Source organism: Dipodomys ordii, unplaced genomic scaffold (assembly GCF_000151885.1).
Source record: "Dipodomys ordii isolate 6190 unplaced genomic scaffold, Dord_2.0 Scaffold141, whole genome shotgun sequence".
Lineage (NCBI taxonomy): Eukaryota > Metazoa > Chordata > Mammalia > Rodentia > Heteromyidae > Dipodomys > Dipodomys ordii.
The window spans coordinates 27,368-46,066 of NW_012267357.1; the positions used below are offsets into that span (position 1 = coordinate 27,368).

General features: G+C 51.4%; 2 protein-coding genes across 3 annotated transcripts in view; one reads left to right on the top strand and one right to left on the bottom strand.

Annotated features, from left to right (window-relative positions):
- Positions 1-18,699, top strand: part of LOC105997205 (radial spoke head 14 homolog) — a 75,935-nt gene that overhangs the window by 24,266 nt on the left and 32,970 nt on the right. The gene's annotated exons all lie outside the window — the stretch shown is intronic.
- Positions 1-18,699, bottom strand: part of Gnaz (guanine nucleotide binding protein (G protein), alpha z polypeptide) — a 50,296-nt gene that overhangs the window by 9,982 nt on the left and 21,615 nt on the right. For both annotated transcript variants that reach the window (XM_013031537.1, XM_013031536.1), the window contains exon 2: positions 16,761-17,958. In XM_013031537.1, the coding sequence (XP_012886991.1) occupies positions 16,761-17,483 (723 nt within the window). In that variant the 5' untranslated portion in view covers positions 17,484-17,958. The remainder of the gene's footprint in view (positions 1-16,760; positions 17,959-18,699) is intronic.

Sequence of the window (18,699 nt, forward strand, 5' to 3'; positions counted from 1 at the left end):
CATGGGAGTAATGGAACCAGTGGGAAACCAGACAAAACCCAAGCAGGCATATGGTGCTGCTTCCCAGAAGAAGCCCGTGCAGAAGCAGGTGGCAAGGCACGAGTCATCTCTGATGGCAGTACTGAGGGCCTTCCCAAGCATTCCCAGTTACTGTCTGCCGGAATCCTGATGATATCCTTCCCCTTCAGTCAAGGGGCTCTTGGGGCAGGACATACGAAAGCACCCCAGCACCTGGATGGAATCACAGCTAATCCAATTAGACATGTACCCATAGTTCCACCAGTCCCACCACCCACAGGAGATGTGTGCCTGCCAGGCTCAGGTGTATGGCAGCCCCTCTGGAAGGTGGAAGCAGCAGTTTCTGCTCAGGAGTAGTGGCCCCTCCCTCTGCTCAGCTTTAGCACACATTCAGTAGAATACTGTTTCCATGGCAACTGGGGAGGATGCCTCCACCCTTAGTCTCACAGAGGAACCTAAACCAAAGGCAGGAAAAGGAAGCTGCTGGTCCTTGAATGCAGACAGCATCCAATGCCCACTGACCTCGGGGTAGAGGGAGAACCGCTGGGAGTTAGGGGACCTGCTCTCCCTGGCCTGATGGGCAGGTAGTGAGCAGGGAAGTGGGGCTAGGGGGAAGGTGCAGGGTGGTGTGGTGTTTGTTACTAAAGGAGCAATGATGGAGAGGAGCTTGAGTTATCTTACCCTGCACACCCTGTAGCCATTTTAGCTTTGGCTTTTTCAGTGGTGGGGACTGCCCTGGTATCCTTGTGCTCTGTTCACTAGTGAACCAGTAATAAGGAGCTACAGGGAGAGAAAGCTAATGGGGCTCCCTAATGGGGCTCCCCACAACCTTCCTCTTTCACAGATATGGAAATTGGACCACCACCAGGCCCACTACCCTCCCTCAAAGAGCCCCAGACATCCCTGAGGCCTGGTTATCTCCGCTACTGGCCTCAGAGAGGAGGAGGTATCTGGAGACAGAGCTAGATGCCAGGGTCACTTCTAGTCCAACCTGGTTAGCATTCTCTTCTTCTTCCTAGAAACCTAAAACTGCCTTGATGGGCTGGAGAATTGGCTTAATGATGGTTAATGATGAGGGAGCCCAGCACAGCCCCGAGGGCAATTTGCATGGGTAGTACAGAGACGGCACCACGCAGGAGAGCCTGGGCTATGCTTGCCTACCCACTAGGCCCAGCTTCTGCTTTCTATTGCTGTCCAAGCTGGAGAAGCCTCACCTATTCACCAAGCCTGACCCTGAAGCCTCCACACACTGCTGCCCCTGTGGTCATATGAGTACTTGGGATGTTAAGGAAGATGGAAACAGCCCTGCCCACATCGGAGAGTACTCAGGCTCCAACCACAACTGGCTTGTGATCCCAATTCCCATTCTGTCTCCCCACCAGCCACTCTATTACCCCAGCTCTACACACTGCCTTGTTCTTTTGTCTCCTGACCTAGCCACAGGCTTCCAAACAGAAGCCCTCAGTACCCTTGCTCTCAGGTCCTTTTGGTTAGACACAAACTCAGCTCAGCACTCCTCTTCCATTGAATCCATTCTCCTTGGCTCACTTCACCTTTCAGGTTCCCCAGGTAGTACTGGCAAGTGGGGAAGGTGGGGGACAGCCTAGAAGGGCAGTAACTGGCCCCTTAGCAAGTCAAGACCCAGCCCTACAGAGTGAGGAGTAGAGGGAAAGGCTGTCTCGAGGCTGCCTAGAGCTGGATCCTCTGCTCATCTGCAGGGCTGCTCACTTACCCTAATGCCAGGCCCACTGTGGGCTACTGTGGTTCTCCTTGAATTCCATCTTACCTCAAAGGTCCTGGTGGCTGTAAGACCGTGGTGGTTTTGTGAAATGACATGGTCAGCAGGCAGAAACAAGAGGAGCTGGGCCTGGATGGCTCATGCTTATGATAATCCTGATTACTCAGGAGAGGACTGGTTTGCAGCCAGCCTGGGCAGACAAATCCATGAGACTCACATATCCAATTAACTAGTAAAAAGCTGGAAGTGGAGCCGTGGTTCAAGTGGCAGAGTGCCAGCTGTGAAAAAGCTGAGCAAGAGCTTGAGGCCAAGTTCAAGCCTCAGAACTAGCATAAAAAAAAAAAAAAACCAAACAAGGCTGGGAAGGTGGCTCAGTGGTAGAGCGCTTGCCTTGATTGCATGAGGCCCTGGGTTCAATTCCTCAGCACCACATAAGCAAACAGAAAAAAGCCGGAAGTGGCGCTGTGGCTCAAGTGGTAGAGTGCTAGCCTTGAGCTGAAGAGCTGAGGGACAGCACCCAGGCCCAGAGTGCAGGCCCCACAACCGGACCTCCCCCCCCAAAAAAAACCCAAACGAACAAAAATCCACAAGAAGCAGCTGGAGCCCAGCATGTCCTAGTCACCCAATAGGTGCAAATAGGACTTAAGAAGGTACTTGAGCATGCAGAGGGCATATGGGGTCTGTACTGTGATGCAAGCTCAGCCTCTCAGACACATCTGTACCTCTGGAGGTCATGCCCAGATAGTTCTTAAACTCCTACTGTATACAAAGCATTCCCTTGTCTTGAGGGACAAACAAGCTATCAGTTGTCCAAAAAGATGGGGGAAGCTAGTACCATTCTATGCAATCTGAGAAGCAGGTAGCACAGAGGGCTGTCTGGAATGGCCATGGAAGATTGGAGCTAACCTCCCATAGGAGAAGAAGCCCAGGTTTGGGCACTACCTATAGGGTACAGAATCTACTCTAAGTCTAGCATGTTATAGGAAGTCTGACCATGGCTGGGTGGGGAAGGGCCTGTAGGCTTCCGTGAGGACTTTTAAGATGAGGTTGGGACAAGTGAAGGGAGTGGGACGAGGGCCTTCCTCCCCCATAGCAGGCTTGGGCGGGACCTGGCTTTGCAGTGACAGGTGGCCTGGGTTTGCATCCTTCCTCATGACAGCTGTGTTTCAGTGGGTCAGTATGGTAATACACCAACAAGGTACAGGCTTTAAAATGAGCAGGAACTATCTGATCTCATACTTTGGCAGGTGATGACTTGGGGTTCATCTTTGTGATTTAGGGCCCTTTTGCCATTCCCCTGGGGTTATGTGTAGAGAGACCTCAGATACAGCTCCATGATGGTGATGCTATGTTGGGTATCCTGTGCTTCTGGCTGGAACACTGCGTGACCCAACTGCTTGGATCTTGCTCCCTCCCAGCTGCTGCTGCCACCTATAAACAGCCTGAATCCACAGAACCAGCCTCATTCAAATGAAGATTAGCAAATGACACAAAGGATTAGCAACTCCTAGAGTCAGACATGCTCTGGGCCCTGATTTCACAGGGCTCTCTCAACCTTAGGGCTAGCAATTCTCTTCCCTCATCCAATGCCTCTTCTCTTAACCTTGGCCCCCTTGCTCCTAAGGCTGCAGACAGGGGGATGGGAAGACTCTCAGGGTTTAGTCACTAAGCTTTGTAGCCAGTAGCGCCACTGAGGCTTCCCTGACTTGCAGACTGGGGTAGGGCTGTGTTCCAAACAAGTGAGAGCCTTAAGTACCCAACTGTGCCCAGTGACAGGCCAATGCTCATAGTAACCGCACTGGCCAGACATGCACTTCAAATAGCAAGGGCTGTTTAAACAAGATAACAGGCTGCTGGTAAAGCTGTAACTGGGGCCCTAATGGCTTGGAAAGGCCTTGTTCTGAACCTGCCGGAGACAGTACAGAGTTATTTCCTGCCTCATGCAGTTCAGCCCTGGCCACCTTCTGTTTACCCCAGTGGGGGCTGGGGTAACCCTAAGTGACAGCAAGAGAGGCTGTGCTGCCTTCCAATCCTGTCAGGTCCTGGGTCCTCCTCAGGAGGGAAGGGACCCACAGGTCAGGAGGCTCCTGGTTTTCAAGTTTCTTGTCCTGTCTGGTGGAGGTGCCACTTCCTGTAGGTTTGGGGGACTTAAGAGACTGTCTGAGCAAGGCATCACACATCCCGGGCAAGGCTCAGTGCCACTGTTCACATCTCCTGCTCTTCCATTCCCATTTATGATGCACATCGCTTTCCATAGCTGAGCCCACAACACATCTCGTGAGTTGCTCCAAAACCTCAGGAACTGGATGATGGGCTGAGGGGGCCTGGGCTGGGTTGCTTGGCCAGCTTGGACCTGGGCAGTCCAGAAGGACAAAGGTGGCTCCACAACAACTCTGAGGCAGGGACCAGTATGAGCTGAAGGTGGCATGGCACCCAGAACAACTGCTTGTGTCCCACTGGGGTCTTACCACCTGACAGGGCTTTCCAGGAGTCTGAGTGCAGCCATCATAGGTGCAGTGCTCTATAGTTAGTTTTGCTTTTTGTTCTCACCAGAACTCAGCACAAGTAACAAGCAGGGTGTTAAGAGCCTGATGAGACCCTACTCATCTCAATACACATTGACCAAGATCTCCATAGAGGGAGAGCCCCAGGAATAATGTGACCATGGGCAGTGGGCACCAGATGGTGTGATTCAGGAATGATCCAAAAGTCCCACTGCTGGGACAGCCCTAAATGGATTTGGAGTTGCCGAATCCTGCTGCCTGACTAGCCATACTATGGCAGGCTGCCATACTATAGGATAACGCTCAGGTGGTGGTGGTGCTAGAGCCCCCATGTTCTCCCGTCTTGCAAGGAGGAACCACCTCTTGCAGAGCCCTAGCCTGCCTTTGCCTCAGCTGAAATGAGAATTGTCTCTTATTTGTTTCAATGTTGAACCTTGCAGGCTTGATCTAAGTGCCCCTGCTGCTAGTCACTGACAGGAAATTAACAGACAGCAGGATGCAGGAGCCTGGTGGACTGGAGGCTGTCAATATAGACACAGGCTGTTAAGGAAACTGATACATAATACTCTTTGTACTTCAGCCCCAGAAGATCCCTGGGATTCCCAGGCCAGCACCTTGCCTGGCCCATTCAGTAAGGTGAATGCTCTGTGCTCACAACTGTAACCATCAAGGCTGTGACACTGGAAGCAGGTCTGGGTTCATTCCTGCGAGGGACATGAGAAACAATAAGGAGGAGTGAGTCTAAGCACAGAACCGGTGTGTGTGGCCTGTAAGATGAATTTCAACAATGTTCATCCTTCCGAGAAGAAGAGACAAAACACTTGGCACATTACCACCCTCACTCAGCATCTCCATCTGCAGGACAGGGAGGGCTAGAGCAAGTGTAGGCCCCGTCCAAACTCTGGCTGCAGTGAAAGAGCCTCCCTGGAGAAGGGTGCAAACAGGTGTGCTTGAGTGGCTATACAGTGTAGATGTAATTTACTGGTTCCTAGGTACTATCACAACAAACACCTGGAACCAGGGAATGGCTGCTTCTAACTCCAGTTAACCATCACTGCTTTTGCTGAGGTGGAGGACAGATTCTGCCCAGAATGCAACAGCTTCCCAGAGGGCTGGTAGGAGGGTCTAGATAGGCCTCAACTTCACATGTCCCATTGCAGAAGCTGTAAGAAGTGTGTGATAGTAGACAGCACCAAGATGAAGCTTTCTGACTTTCCTGAGCAGCAGCTCTAGGACACAAAAGAGCTTTTGCATCCTTGGCCAATGGCCTGGTCATTGGATGTGTCTAGAGCAGCAGCCATATTCACATTGCAGGCTGCCATTTTCTGGTGTATTGTAAAAACTGAGTAGTATGTTATGAGCCACAATCTAATAAGCAGGTAAGAAAAGCCCTGATGCAGTGCTGTTACTGAAGTAGACATACCCCATACCTACATGGTTCTTATCAGCTGATGACATCTACTCTGGCTGCATCTTCTGAGCCCTCTGCCCCATCAGGGACAACTATCTTCATGAGGGTTTGAGGCTGAACTCTTCACTAGAATGATGCTCTTGACCTTCAAGTCATACATGTCAAGCTTCACTCCCTTCTGAGTGGTCCCTACCTCCACTCCAGTCCTTACCCATGTTACTTAATGGCTGTCTAAGCCCATCCTGCCAGGCCAGGCAATAAGGCTGAGAGTAGGGCTGACAACTCAAAGTACCACGCAAGCTGGGCCACAGTCCAGATCTCGGGTGGCCAAGGCATAGGTGGGCTGAGGAAGGAGTCCCAGCAGAGGTATGAGAGCTACCCCAGCAGCTGTGCCCACAGACAGGGTACTAGGCAGACACAGAATGGGAAAAGAGCAAGCGAACAGGCCGGGCTGGGTCACCATGTCTTGTGCTGTCCTCAGGGGAAGACACTGTCAGGTGAAATGCTCAAGGATCTCATGGGCTCATGGCTCCACATTGCCTAGTAGAGACCTAGCCCTCACTGGATCCCCATCAAGGAAGCATGTTCTTGAGAGGAACTTGTTCTGTATCAGGCTCATGGTGCCCTAGCTTCCTTACTCTGAGACCTCCAGGCTTCATGCTGTATGTGGGCACAGCCTATTAGCTTGCCTATGAAGTGGTACTTGGAAGAATCTTTAGTGAGAGAAAAACTCAGTGGCTGGTAGACTGGATGGCAGATGGCACCCACCATATTCCCCTCGGGTTCTTACAGTTCCCACAGTCCTTCCAGCAACTCTGAACCAGCAGGGAAGTGTATTTTATGTGTAGGCTGCTAGGGCTGGGAGAGGCTCCCTGTCCTGCTGACCCCCCTCCCCGCCCTGACACCTCCACCCCCAGGTCTAAATCCCAAAGCTGGTGCTCAGTTCTAGGCCACATTATAGGTTTTCATAACTTCCTTCTTTCCTCTCTCTTCCTCCTCCTCCCTTTTCTTCTTCCTCCTCTTCAACTTCCTTCTTCTCTTTCTCCTTTCTCTCTTATCTTTTTCTTTTTGCCAGTCCTGGGGCTTGAACTCAGGGCCTAGGCACTGTCTCTGAGCTGCTTTTGCTCAAGGCTAGCACTCTACCAAAAGCCACATTCCTAGCCCTCTTTTTTGTTTTCTTTTCTAGTTCTGGGGCTTGAACTATGTATGGGACTGGGTGTGGTCTCTGAATCTTTTTAAAGCTAAAGGCTAGCACTTGACCACTTGGTTCATACCCCACTTCCAGCTTTTTGTTGGTTAATTGCAGATAAATTTCATAGACTTTCCTACTCCTGCTGGCTTTGAACTGTGATCCTCAAGATCTCAGCCTCCTGAGTAGCTAGGATTACAGGAGTGAGCCACCAGCACCCTACTTATCTATTTCTGCTTAAGCAGCATTTCTACCTTGAGCCACAATAAGCCCCACTTCATAGCCAAGAAAGCAAAGCTGGATGAGCTTGTCCAGGCTGAGGCAGAGCCAGAGCAGAGGCTGTCTGAGCTGGACTGTGCCCCTTCGCCTTCTGCAACCCCTCCTTGGGCAAAGGAGGCTTCAAGAGAAATAGGAGACAGACATGCTTGGAGCCCTGCAGGTGGCAAATGCGGGATCATGTGGAATAGTCACCTCCCTTGCTTTCTGTCCTATTGGCCACAGGTGAGATGCCACCCCCAAACCACAGGCTGTGTTTTTCAGTATTTCTGGAGCACTCTCTTTCCAACTGGTGTCCTGGGGCCCTGGGGCACAAAAGCTCGTGGTTCTTGAGGAACACTGCACTGGTATTGAGTTTTCTATTTTCGTCTGTCACTGCTCAAAGGAAGCTAGCAGCCTGGTGGGCAGAGACCTGCCAAATTGCTGTGGAGGCTCCGAGTCTCCTGGGTCTGGCATACAGGTCCATTCTGTGGGGCACAGTGGTCTCCCAGGACACCACAGACAGGAAAGGTATATGGGGTCGGGGCCCTAAGTTGCCCTCTGGGGGAAATCTCAGGACATAAGGCCCAGGGCCCATTGCTTGCTCAACTTGCTCCGACCTGATCTTTTGATGGTTGTTTTGGAGAGGCATCTAGGAAACTGTTCTGCTTGGGCTGGCTTTGACTACGATTCACAACTTCCTAAAATAACTGGTAATATTGGTCTCAGCCATTGGTGCCTGTCTCATTAGTAATTTCATTATTGATGAAATTAGAGGAAGTGCCACAGCTGCAAAGGCATTAACTTCAGGGTGCAATGAAGTCCAGGCTCCTAGCCTAGTCTTGTCCCCTGTCCCCTCCTCTCTTGTTCAATACTGAGTGCCTCTCTCAGATACCCAGGGGCCTTCCCTTGGAGGATCATCATTTTAATCCCTTCAGAAACTAGATGGTTGGTGCCTGTGAGGCCTGGGAGCTCCATAGATGGATGAAAAGGGTCCTGTATTCTCACCATGGAAGCTTCTTTTCTGTCTCTAGGTGGACCTAGGTGCCCTGTCTTACCTACTATCCTCTTTTGTAGATGCCAGTTAACAGAACTTGCCTGGGTGGCAGACCTCCCAAAACCTTCCCTGGTGACTGGGAGGCCCTCCAAGCCAGTGAAGGCCCCTGTTCTCTCAGCCTCCATCCTGGATTCTGTTATTGATAAATGGAAAAGTTGTTTTTCAGTTCTTGGCTTATATAATAATACTTTGAATCTTAAAACCCATAGCTAGTCTGATGTGTGCATAATGAGCAGGGCTAATGCACTCAGGAAATTAATTACCACTGCCCGGAACAGCTGAGTGAACGTGAGGTGGGAAGCCACTTTGCTCTGAAGCTCTTGGCACAGCTCAGAGGGGCATCTTCAAAATCACCTGGTAGGCACAAAGAATGGCACAGATAGTTGAGGGGGAAGATACAAGTCAACCCCAGTACTGCCATTTCTGTGTTTTCAGTTGGTATTGCCTGTCCTGGGCAGTGCTAGGTATCTAGGACCTGGCTCCTGATCCTTCTTTGCCCCTGGTGCCCCATTTCTCCCTTCAGGGTGCTATGCATATACACTATTGTGCTTTCCACAGACTCAAAAGGCCCCACTGGTCCTTCCTTTGCTGGCTGCCTAGCCTGTACCCCATAGTTTATAGGCTGGATTGTATAAATCTGAACTTTTCCAGATCAGATTACCATCCACATCTTTGTCCTCTTCACCTAGGCCCTGCTCCCCATGTTTGGATCCTCTTCTCTGCAAGCTGGTCTCTGGGCCCCACACATTTTTTCATGGGCTGTTACATGGCCAGCCATAGGTCCTCCCCAGCTACTCAGGTTCTCCCCAGCTGACCTCATGGGGGGAAGAACATGCTCCTCTTTGGGTCTGGGGCCTGCATATTCTGGGCATGACACTTCCTGAATCAATGTCACAAGGCTTGTTCTCATGTTACCTGATGACAGAGAGCATGCTGAACTCTCAGTTCTGAAGCTGCTTCTCGGCATAGTAGAATTCTTAAATCTGCCAAAGGAGAACAAGAGTAAGGACCAGAAGGACTGTAGAGCCACTCTGGAAAATAACTCTTCTCCAATAGGACCAATGTGAACAGAAATACTGTGTGGTTAGTGGAATCACCGAGGAACCAGAGGTGGGTGGAAAGCCAAGACCACTATCCTCAAATAGTGAACCAATAATTTATCAATAATTGAGCTTGACCTGGGGATGATTCTTCCCACTGGGGTTGAGGACTCACTATCTTTGGAGTGCTGGCAAATATTTAACACAGTGTGTGTGTGTGTGTGTGCGTATGTGTGTGTGTGTGTGTGCGCGCGTGCGTGTGTGTGTGATATGTGTGTGTGTATGTGTGTGATGGGATTATATTGATTTGTAATGTGCCAATTCTGTGGTGTAATTACTGCTACTTGGCTGCTCTGATACTATCAGTTAGATGTTAGCTCATAAACTTCCTAGAGATGAAAATTTGGCGTTTGATCTGGTATATAAATCAGCTACAGCCACTGGGTTGGCAGTAAGAAAGTAAGGCTCTGCCACTGATAACCACATTTTCAGTCTCAACAACCCCTCTTCGGGATGGGCAAGCACCACCAGCAGGTGGTTTGCCATCCTTCCTTAAACTTTAACAGCACCTGGACAAGAGGCTGACCCCAGACAAAAATGGGAATCAGCTCTGCATCCCCACCAAGTCCCAAGCTGTTTGACCTCCTGCTTTAGTATGGCCACTGGTCTCAGAGATCCAAGGACCAATATGGCATTCCTATATATATATTCTGCCAAGGCCAGCTGTGTTCAGTGACAGCCTAGGTCTTCGGTACCTCTAGTGACACAGTAGGAAGTAGTACAGTGAATGAGAGCTAGCCTCCGAAGGGGAAGACACAGGAATAAATGAAAAGGTCCTATTAGGAACCCAAGGAAGATGTGGGTTGGTATATGGGGCAAGGGGATGTCCTACACAGCAGATCTTCAAGCCTAGGGCTCAGACTCCATCCCACCTTTTGGTTAATGGCTCAATGAGAACCTATCAAGGGCAAGAGCTCCCACACAAGGGGGCTAAGGCATAGCTCTGCTCTTGGAAGTCCCCAGTGATGAGAGAAGAATGGAAGCTGTAACTGATAAGGGTCACTGTGGCTTTATGCCCCTTGTTCCCCAGGAGCAGAGGGATGGAGGTCCAACCCAAGGTTCTGAAATGCCAGTTGGCAAACCCTTAGCTTTGTGCCAGGACATGCTCCTTTACCTGCCTATCCTAGGCTGGAGCCAGTGCCTCACAGGGACTTACTGTGAAGCCAAGATGCTATTTTTCACTGTATGAGGCCTACTGAGCCCTCGCCCCTACTCTGCACCTGCCTCTGTGCACCTGCCTCCCACTTTTTTTGTGGAATGTTTCAAAATGGTATTGCCCCTGGAGTCATTTCGTCCCCGAGAATCCAGGACCCTCTGCCAGCCTGGCCTACCTTTGTCTCTGGCCCAGGAGGTCTCCATTGTCCCATATGAGGTTGCTATGATTTATGGATATGAGGGGACAAACTCTATGCATCCTGGCACATAATGAGATCATGGTCTTCCAGCAGCAAGAGGGGGAAAGGTGGTGGGTTTCTGGTAGGTGGGCCACAGGCCCTTCTGACACAATTCTCAGCATTAGAAACTATGGCTGGAACTACTACCTAGGCTGAGTCAAGAGCAGGAGGCAGGGTGGAGTCAGCTCTCCTGAAGCTCCCTGTGATCCTGCCACTGATTGGGAGAAGAAGCAGGGCCAGCCTAGATAGGTGCTCACATAATCAAAGCTGCACTGTAACTGCTTTCCATCCTTCCGGAAGGGAGGCTGGCCAGAGCGGCCTGCAGGGTGGAACGGAGCCTAGGCCCCTCCCCCAAGGCCTTTCCTGGAGCACCCTTTCACCCTCAGAATGGGGGAATGGCTGGGAGGAGATCTCTAGAACCTCCAGGTGGGAGTGCTGAATCTCTCCTGAGAACTAAAGATGGCCTCTGGGCATATGATGTAACCTCTCAGCCTTAGCTGGCTCTCAACCAGCTGGCTGGTTAAGGACATTAAAAGGGACCTTCCAATTCCAAGCATGTATGTTGGGGAGAAAGAGGTTTTTCACACCTAGCTGTTTCCCATTTAAAATCTCTCCTTTGACCAGATATAAACAACTCCGTTATTAACAGACGAGGGCCTGTTTACGGACATCTCGCATCTCCCTCCTTCCTCCCCAGCCTCATTCTATGACACAGATGTTTAAACTCCATTATTATTGTTTGGTGGTATGGGGGTTTGAACTCAGAGCCTCATGTTTGCAAGCATTCTACCACCGTGAGCCATGTATCCTCAACCCTTTTTCTTTTCTTTTCTTTTTTTTAGTTAAGGTTTCACTTTTCCTAGCTAATCCTAAACTGAGGTGTTCCTATCTCTACCTCTTATGTAGTTGGGATTACAAATGTGTGCTACCACATCTAGCTTAAATTCCATTTCCAAAGCACTAAAAAACAAGCTGTCTTCTCAGGCTAAATAACAAACCACAGCGGCTAGGGGGTCTGGTACATGCTATGTTTATAGGACCACTTCTAGCAGCTCACTTCTCAAAGCATTCTCCCCATCACCTGTTAGGGACCAGCACCCATGACTCTATCCTAGAAGAGCTGAAGTCAGAGCCCATGCCTGTAGCATTTCCCAAACCAGTCTGCCTCCTGCCTAGTCCACTGAACACCTACTGTGTGCCAGTTCTTGCGCTCACAGAACAGGCCATGTGGTGGCTACTCATCCCTCTGCAGGTTACGCAGAGGCTGCTTGACCTGTCTGGGGATAGGAGGGGCTGTCTATGCCAAGGGTCATTGGAAGCCATCTGCCTGGAGTCTAGCCACTATAGCACTTACTACCTGCAGAACTTGCCTCCTCTCCAAAAGCAAATGTCCCTGAGCCCAGTTCATTCTGTGACATGCTGACCAACTATCTCTTCAATAAGTAGTAAGGGCATCTAGTCTCCCAAGGTGAGCCTTACTGTGGCCCAACTCACCTGTGGCTTCCAGGTGGTCACAGGTAAAAGCAAAATGAAGGACATCTCTAGGAACTCTCTACTGGCTCTGGCAGCTATGGTGGTGTGACTCCCTTCCCCTTCCTCATGCAGTTAGAATCTGGCTCAAACTCACACCGCACCCCCAGCAGGGACCTTGGGCTTCCACAGTGGGTACTCAGCATGCACACACAGCAGGCATACCGCAGGCACACAACAGGCCTGCCTGCTGGGCTTGGGATGCTGACAGCTCCCCTGGGAAATGGACAGTGAGCTCCCTGTGGGTTTCCACATGAGAACATATGACACTTTACAACCAGGCCTTTTAATCTGTTCCTTCTGAAGATCCCTCCTCCATAAGTGGCCATTGGAGCCCAGTAGCTGCTCGGCACTAGAAGAGGTTGGGTGGCAGTCACCCACTTCCTCAAAGGCCTGGAGCAAGAATGCTGCCTGACACTGGGGTGCCTCTGATAGGGGAGTGAGGGTGCACTCCTGCTGGCCTGAGCCATGTTCTTCATCTACATGGGCTGCTGGGACCCAGTACTTCTACCTCTCCTCCTTGTCCACAGATCTCCTGAGGTCTCAAAATGACCTATCTCTATCAACTGCCTCTTCTATAAGTACACTAAGAGAAGGAGCAGAGTCCCTAGTCCTGGGCCTGGCTGAGTGAGAAGGGCTGTTCTTGGTGGGAGAATGTGGTGGGAGTCGGCAGCTGGACAGCACTGCCTTGCCTTTGTGCCCCAGTGCCCCTGCCTGTGACAGAAATAACAGGTACTGCCACATTATAGTTAGGGGACAGTGCTAAGAGAAATGTCCACAAATCACTGGACTATATCTTAGCCTCGATGTCAAATGGGGTGAGGGAAGGTGGGTGTTAAAGAGAACACTGGAACACGACCTGGCTTTGGGAGCCCCAGGTGCCTGGAAGGCCTACAAGGAGAAGTGGTCTCAGGCAGTCAGATCAGCTATCCTCCTGGGACTAAGGGTGGCTACAGCTCCTTGGCTGTGCTCTGGCACAGATCATGCATGCCTGGGAATCAACCTCCCCTTGCCTCTAAGGTGCTGCCCTGTGCTCTCTGCAGCCGGGAGCCCAGAGATGCTAATGTTCTCCTTGGCAACATGCTGACGCAAAAGCCAGCAGGCGGGCTGGGGGGGGGGGCTGTAAATGCTTCTCCAGGCATGGGGGCAGAAGGGGAATGCCAGCCTCCATTAGAGGGAAGATGAGACCTTGGAACTGAGCAAGAAAGATGTAGAGGAGCTGTGGCCAACCCTTGGCACTGGGCCCGTGGTCTGTTCTTGGCTAAATTGTCTTTATTGGGGCTTGGAGGCCAGCTCAGGGTATTCCAAGAGAGAGCAAACGGTGGAAGGCTTGTCTTAGTATCCATGGTACTATCCCTGGCCCAGCTGGAGGAACAGGCAGGTCCTTAATGCTGTCCCCACCCTGCACAGCCGGCTGCTGGCTGGAGGAAGCATGGGAGGGTATTGTCTTTCCTCAGCAGCCTGTTTGTTTTGCATCCTCAGATATTACTGGTAGAGCGTGAAAGGTCAGAATCATTTGGAAGCCAGTGAATTTCCAGCCAGAAATCAAGAATTTCCTTTTCTGGTGAACAACCACTTTGCTAGGATGTGGAGATGAGGGGCGTGTGTGTGTGTGTGTGTGTGTGTGTGTGTGTGTGTGTTTGTGTGTATGTGTGTGTGTGTGTGTTTCCAGTTGCCAGCCTCTCCCTTTAGAAAATGCCCTGAATGCCACCCTATGCCACCTCAGAGCCTAGTTTCTCCAGGAGATAGATATGGGCCTCACAGAGATGCACATGGGGCCAGGTGCTGGTGGTTCATGCCTGTAAGACTAGATACTCAGGAGGCTGAGATCTGAAGGATGGAGGTTTGAGGTCAGCCTAGGGAGAAAAATTCACTATACTTCATCTCTAAAATAACCAGCAGAAACCTGTGCTGGAGATATAGTTCAAGTGGTAAAATGCCAGCCTAGCAAGCAAGAAGCTCTGAGTTCAAACACTAGTACTGCTGAAGCAAACAAAGATTAACATGGGGATAGGGCTGGAGAAGGCTAGAGACAAGAAGTTCACTGGGCCCTACCAGCAGGTGCTGGTTTGCTTATGTGTGATCAGCGACCCATTTTGTCATGAGTGACTCAGTGAGGGGGGGGGGTAAGGGAAGGCTGCCAAGCAGATAGTGTTTGGGACAGTCCTGACAGAATTGGAAGACAAGATGGTCATGAGCTTAAGGTTGGACAGAATGATGCTAGGAGAGCAAAACAAGCTGTTAATGAATGGAATTTGAGGGAGGGGTTGCTGGGGAAGTGGCATAGGCCAGGTGAAGCATAAGGGCCTGGAGCAGGCAAAAATCTGGCCTTGGCCTTGGACTCACCTTTTTTTTTTTTTTTGGGTCCGGTCATGGGGCCTGAACTCTGGGCCTGGGTGCTGTCCCTCAGCTCTTCAGCTCAAGGCTAGTGCTCTACTACTTGAGCCACAGCGCCACCTCCGGCTTTTTTCTTTTTGCTTATGTGGTGCTGAGGAATCGAACCCAGGGCCTCAGGCATGCAAGGCAAGTGCTCTACCACTGAGCCACCTTCCCAGCCCCCTTGGACTCATCTTTGAGGACATTGCCACCTAACTGACATTTTCAGAGAGCAAAGGTGACAACCAATTCTTCTATGAAACTCAGTGTTAAGGCATCCTGGATCCAGGCACCGCTGTGGGCACAGGCTGCCAAGGATGGGCTGGGGTCAGGAATGCCTCTAAGAGAATTTGCTATGCAGACCCTGGAGATGAGGGATGGGCAACCCATTTGGATCTAGAAGCAGCCCATCTGGATCTAGAAGTCTTGAGAACAGTTTCTAGTCAGCCCCAGGGAATAGCAGAAGTGAACAGGAGCTTGAGCCTGTGTGACTGCCGACTGACAGAAATGCCACAACACCATCCCTCAGGCCCAGCCCAGCTACTTCATAGTGGTGCCTCATTAAAGGAGTCTCATCTTGCTCATCCATTGGGATGTCATCTCTACAGAAACCACAGGATGCTCAGGTGGGACAGCAGAGTAGTAAAACAAACTAAACCCTAAAGACCATTTACTCCTAGATGGAAGTGACTGGGAGCACCTGTGACTCATCACCTGACTTAGACAGACTGGGGCCACCATCAACACCCAGAGGTTTGACTCCTGCTGTCACTGCCACCTGGCAAAAGACCACCAACTCTCTCTGCCTAGAAGAATGCTCAGGCTCTCAGCACTGTGGTTACATCCTGCAGCCTTTCCACAGACTTCCCTGGGGAAGGGGTGCAGGCTGAACTTACAGTGCTTGGGTGATCCAAAGAATAAAGCTGTCACTTGCTTTAACAAGACTCAATGAAGGTACTGTGCCCACCTCCACCTGTGCCATCTTCTCTGAACTACAGGGCACCCACAGCCACACTCATAGATCCTCAAGGACTCCCTCTTTGTTCCTATTCTACTTACCTGCAGGCTTAAAGGTCTTTCTCTTAGGATAGGTTCTGAGTGTTTGTCTGGTAACAAGCTTTGCTGATCAGGACAGCTCTAGGGTGGGCTGAACCTGGCCTTTCTGGTCACTTGTCTGGTACATGGCTTCCACTACTGCTACTCTTGAGCACCCAGGTACTTCAAAGACTTAATGAGACTTGTGCCTGCTAGCCTACCATCTCTTTGCCAGGAATTTCTCCCTCCCTCTCTCTAGTAATTCTCCTCTCAAGCTCCATGTAACTCAGTACTGAACCCAATTCTCCCTCAGGTCACCCCCATCTACTTCATGACTCTAATCTTCCGCACACAGTGTTTCTCAGTGTAGGCCGAACACTTCAAAGAATCCAACAGCCACCCTGGCCCACATACTTACTGAGTTTCTACCACCAGGACTCCAAGTCCAGGTTCTGGTACCTGGAACTAAACTTTCTTTACTCCATCACCACCTGATTCTTAGGATCAAGATGGGGTTATAGCAGTGATAGCTATTTCCAGGACCCACAGGCTCTTTGGTGTTGGTAAGAACTTCAAGGATTTGCCAGACCACCATGTGAACCAAAATGAGGCGTGATCAAGTCTTGTCCTCTCGTACTGTGGCTGCCATAGTTTAGGCATGATCTATTAACGGCACTGAGGTAGGAGCAAGCTGGGAACCTGGGCAGCTAGGGCCAGCATATGCCATGAGGGCATAACTCATGGAGGGAGGCTATACCTGGTAGGGAGAGGTGGGGCTACCTGGTGAGCCAGACCACCGTCTGTGGAGCCCAGAGGTGTGTGGCCTCATTTGGAGGGTGTCAATGTGCTGAAGGAATGTCAGAGCATGGTTACCTAGGTCAAAACAAGGCTCCTAAGCCCAGCATAGCCCTGCTTGCCAAGGGTGCTCCTCTGTGGATGACATCTTAGCAAGTCCTGTGGTGCCTGCAAGACACTGTGTTCCACACTATGTTCTCTGAGCACAGCAGGAGGGGCACACTCATCCCCATCTCACTGGAGCCATCACAGGCATCATGAGGCTGGATTGACCCAGCTACAGACTCTCCCTGCCTACATGAGTCCACCTGATTCCCAACACAACAGGAACAAGCACAGAAATCTGGGTTCTACTCACCGTCTGGTTATCTTCATAGAGCTTCAGATCATAGCCACTGAGCTCCACACAGAAGATGATGGCTGTGACACCTTCGAAGCAGTGGATCCACTTTTTGCGTTCCGACCTCTGCCCACCCACATCCACCATCTTAAATGTGAGCTCCTTGAAGGTGAACTTGTTCTCCACAATGCCTGTGGTCATGTCCCGGGAGCGCAAGATGTCCTCCACAGTGGGGATGTAGTCTGGTGCGGCGATGCGCTCCAGGTCATTCAGGTAGTAGGCCGCATTGTCCTCCAGGTGGTACTCGCTCGAGCGACCAAAGCAGGCCTGTGCCCCAGGGTCGGCCCACAGCCGCCGCATGACACCTAGCAACTCAGGTGTGATTTCTCCCTTGCTCTCGGCTGGACCAGTCAGTGCAAAGAGCTGCACAGCATCATACGCACGATCTGGGTTGTGGAAGTCAATTTTGAGGGCAGCCAGGGCCCGGATGATGCGGGTCAGCGAGTCAATGGCGTTATAGATGATGAGGGGTTTGTACTCCTTGCAAGCCTCCAGGTTAAAGCCACCACTGTGGATGATCTTCATCTGTTTGACTATGGTGCTCTTGCCTGAGTTGCTAGTACCCAGTAGGAGCAGTTTGATCTCGCGGCGCTGCCGCTGGCTCTCTGAGCGCAGGTGGCGGTCGATTCTTCGGGACCGCCGCGCTGCCTCTTTCTCCTCTGAGCTTTGCCGACATCCCATGGTCCGGCAGCGGCAGACCCAGATGTGGGAGCACTGACTGTGCGCCTCTCCCTCTGGCCACCAAGTAGGGATGGCTGCAATGAGGGATGCTGAAATGTGCGCTGGTGTGCCCAGCAGACAAGAGCCAGGGGCCTTGGGAGTGTTCAAGGCAAAACTGTGGTCAATACTGTGACACACTGCAGCCCCTGCCCCAGTGCCTCTTCTCCAGCCAGCATGGCGCTCTGTGCAGTGGGGCGGTGGCCGCACCCTCCCTTCTAGTGACACTCCACCTCCCTTGTCAGCGCTGTGGCCTGATTTGCCGTTGTCATTCCTTGGCCACGGTGGGAAGTAGTCCTTTTGCGTCTGCCTAGGCTGCTGCCGTCTGGTTGCTGGTTGCTGTGGAGATGCTGCTAAGCGCGGCTGGAGGGCCCTGCACTCCTGGTGGCCCCCCTGCCTCAGGCTGCTCCGGCTCCCTGCGTTGCATCCGGCCTTTCACCTGCCAAACAGAGAACAGCATGAGCCATCTCCCATGAGGTGGACTGGGAAAGGGAGAAGCCCACAGATCTTAGAAAACACAGGGATAATCCAACAGTTCCCTGCTGTTCTGGGGGTGTTGTAACGGTAGTGACCAAACCACAGCAAACCCGACATTCCTAGCTGACACCAATTTCCGTGCCTCCCTCCCTGCCAAGACAGTTGAAGCCAGGTGCATGAGGGAGGGGAATAAGTGTTCAATACCCCACCTGCTTACCTCTTTGGTGGACTTAACTCTGCTGAGGCTCCCTGCCTACTGACTTGGCTGGCCTCTCCTTCCCTGAGCCTCCTTGTTTGTCGACGGTTCTATAACATAACTGCTATGAAGCCCTGTACTCCCATTCTTCCACAGCACTGAGGGAGGTCAGTCCCACCCTACTTATTTTTATTTTTTTGCTTATATGGTGCTGAGGAATTGAACCCAGGGCCTCATGCATGCAAGGCAAGTGCTCTACCACTGAGCCACCTTCCCAGCCCAGTCCCACCCTACTTGACAATGTGGTCCTGAATGGAGGCCTGAAGGAGGCCTAGATCCCTAGGATGTGTCTAGAGGGGGATCTTGTCCTGCCTGCTCTCAAGGGCAGTCTGTGGGTCAACTCTTAAGCAAACAGACTGGGCCAAAGCAAGCTGAAGGCTGCAGGCCAGGGGTCACTGGATGCCTGAGTGCCAACAGCTGGAGGTGGGGGTCAGGCCTTGAGAAGGG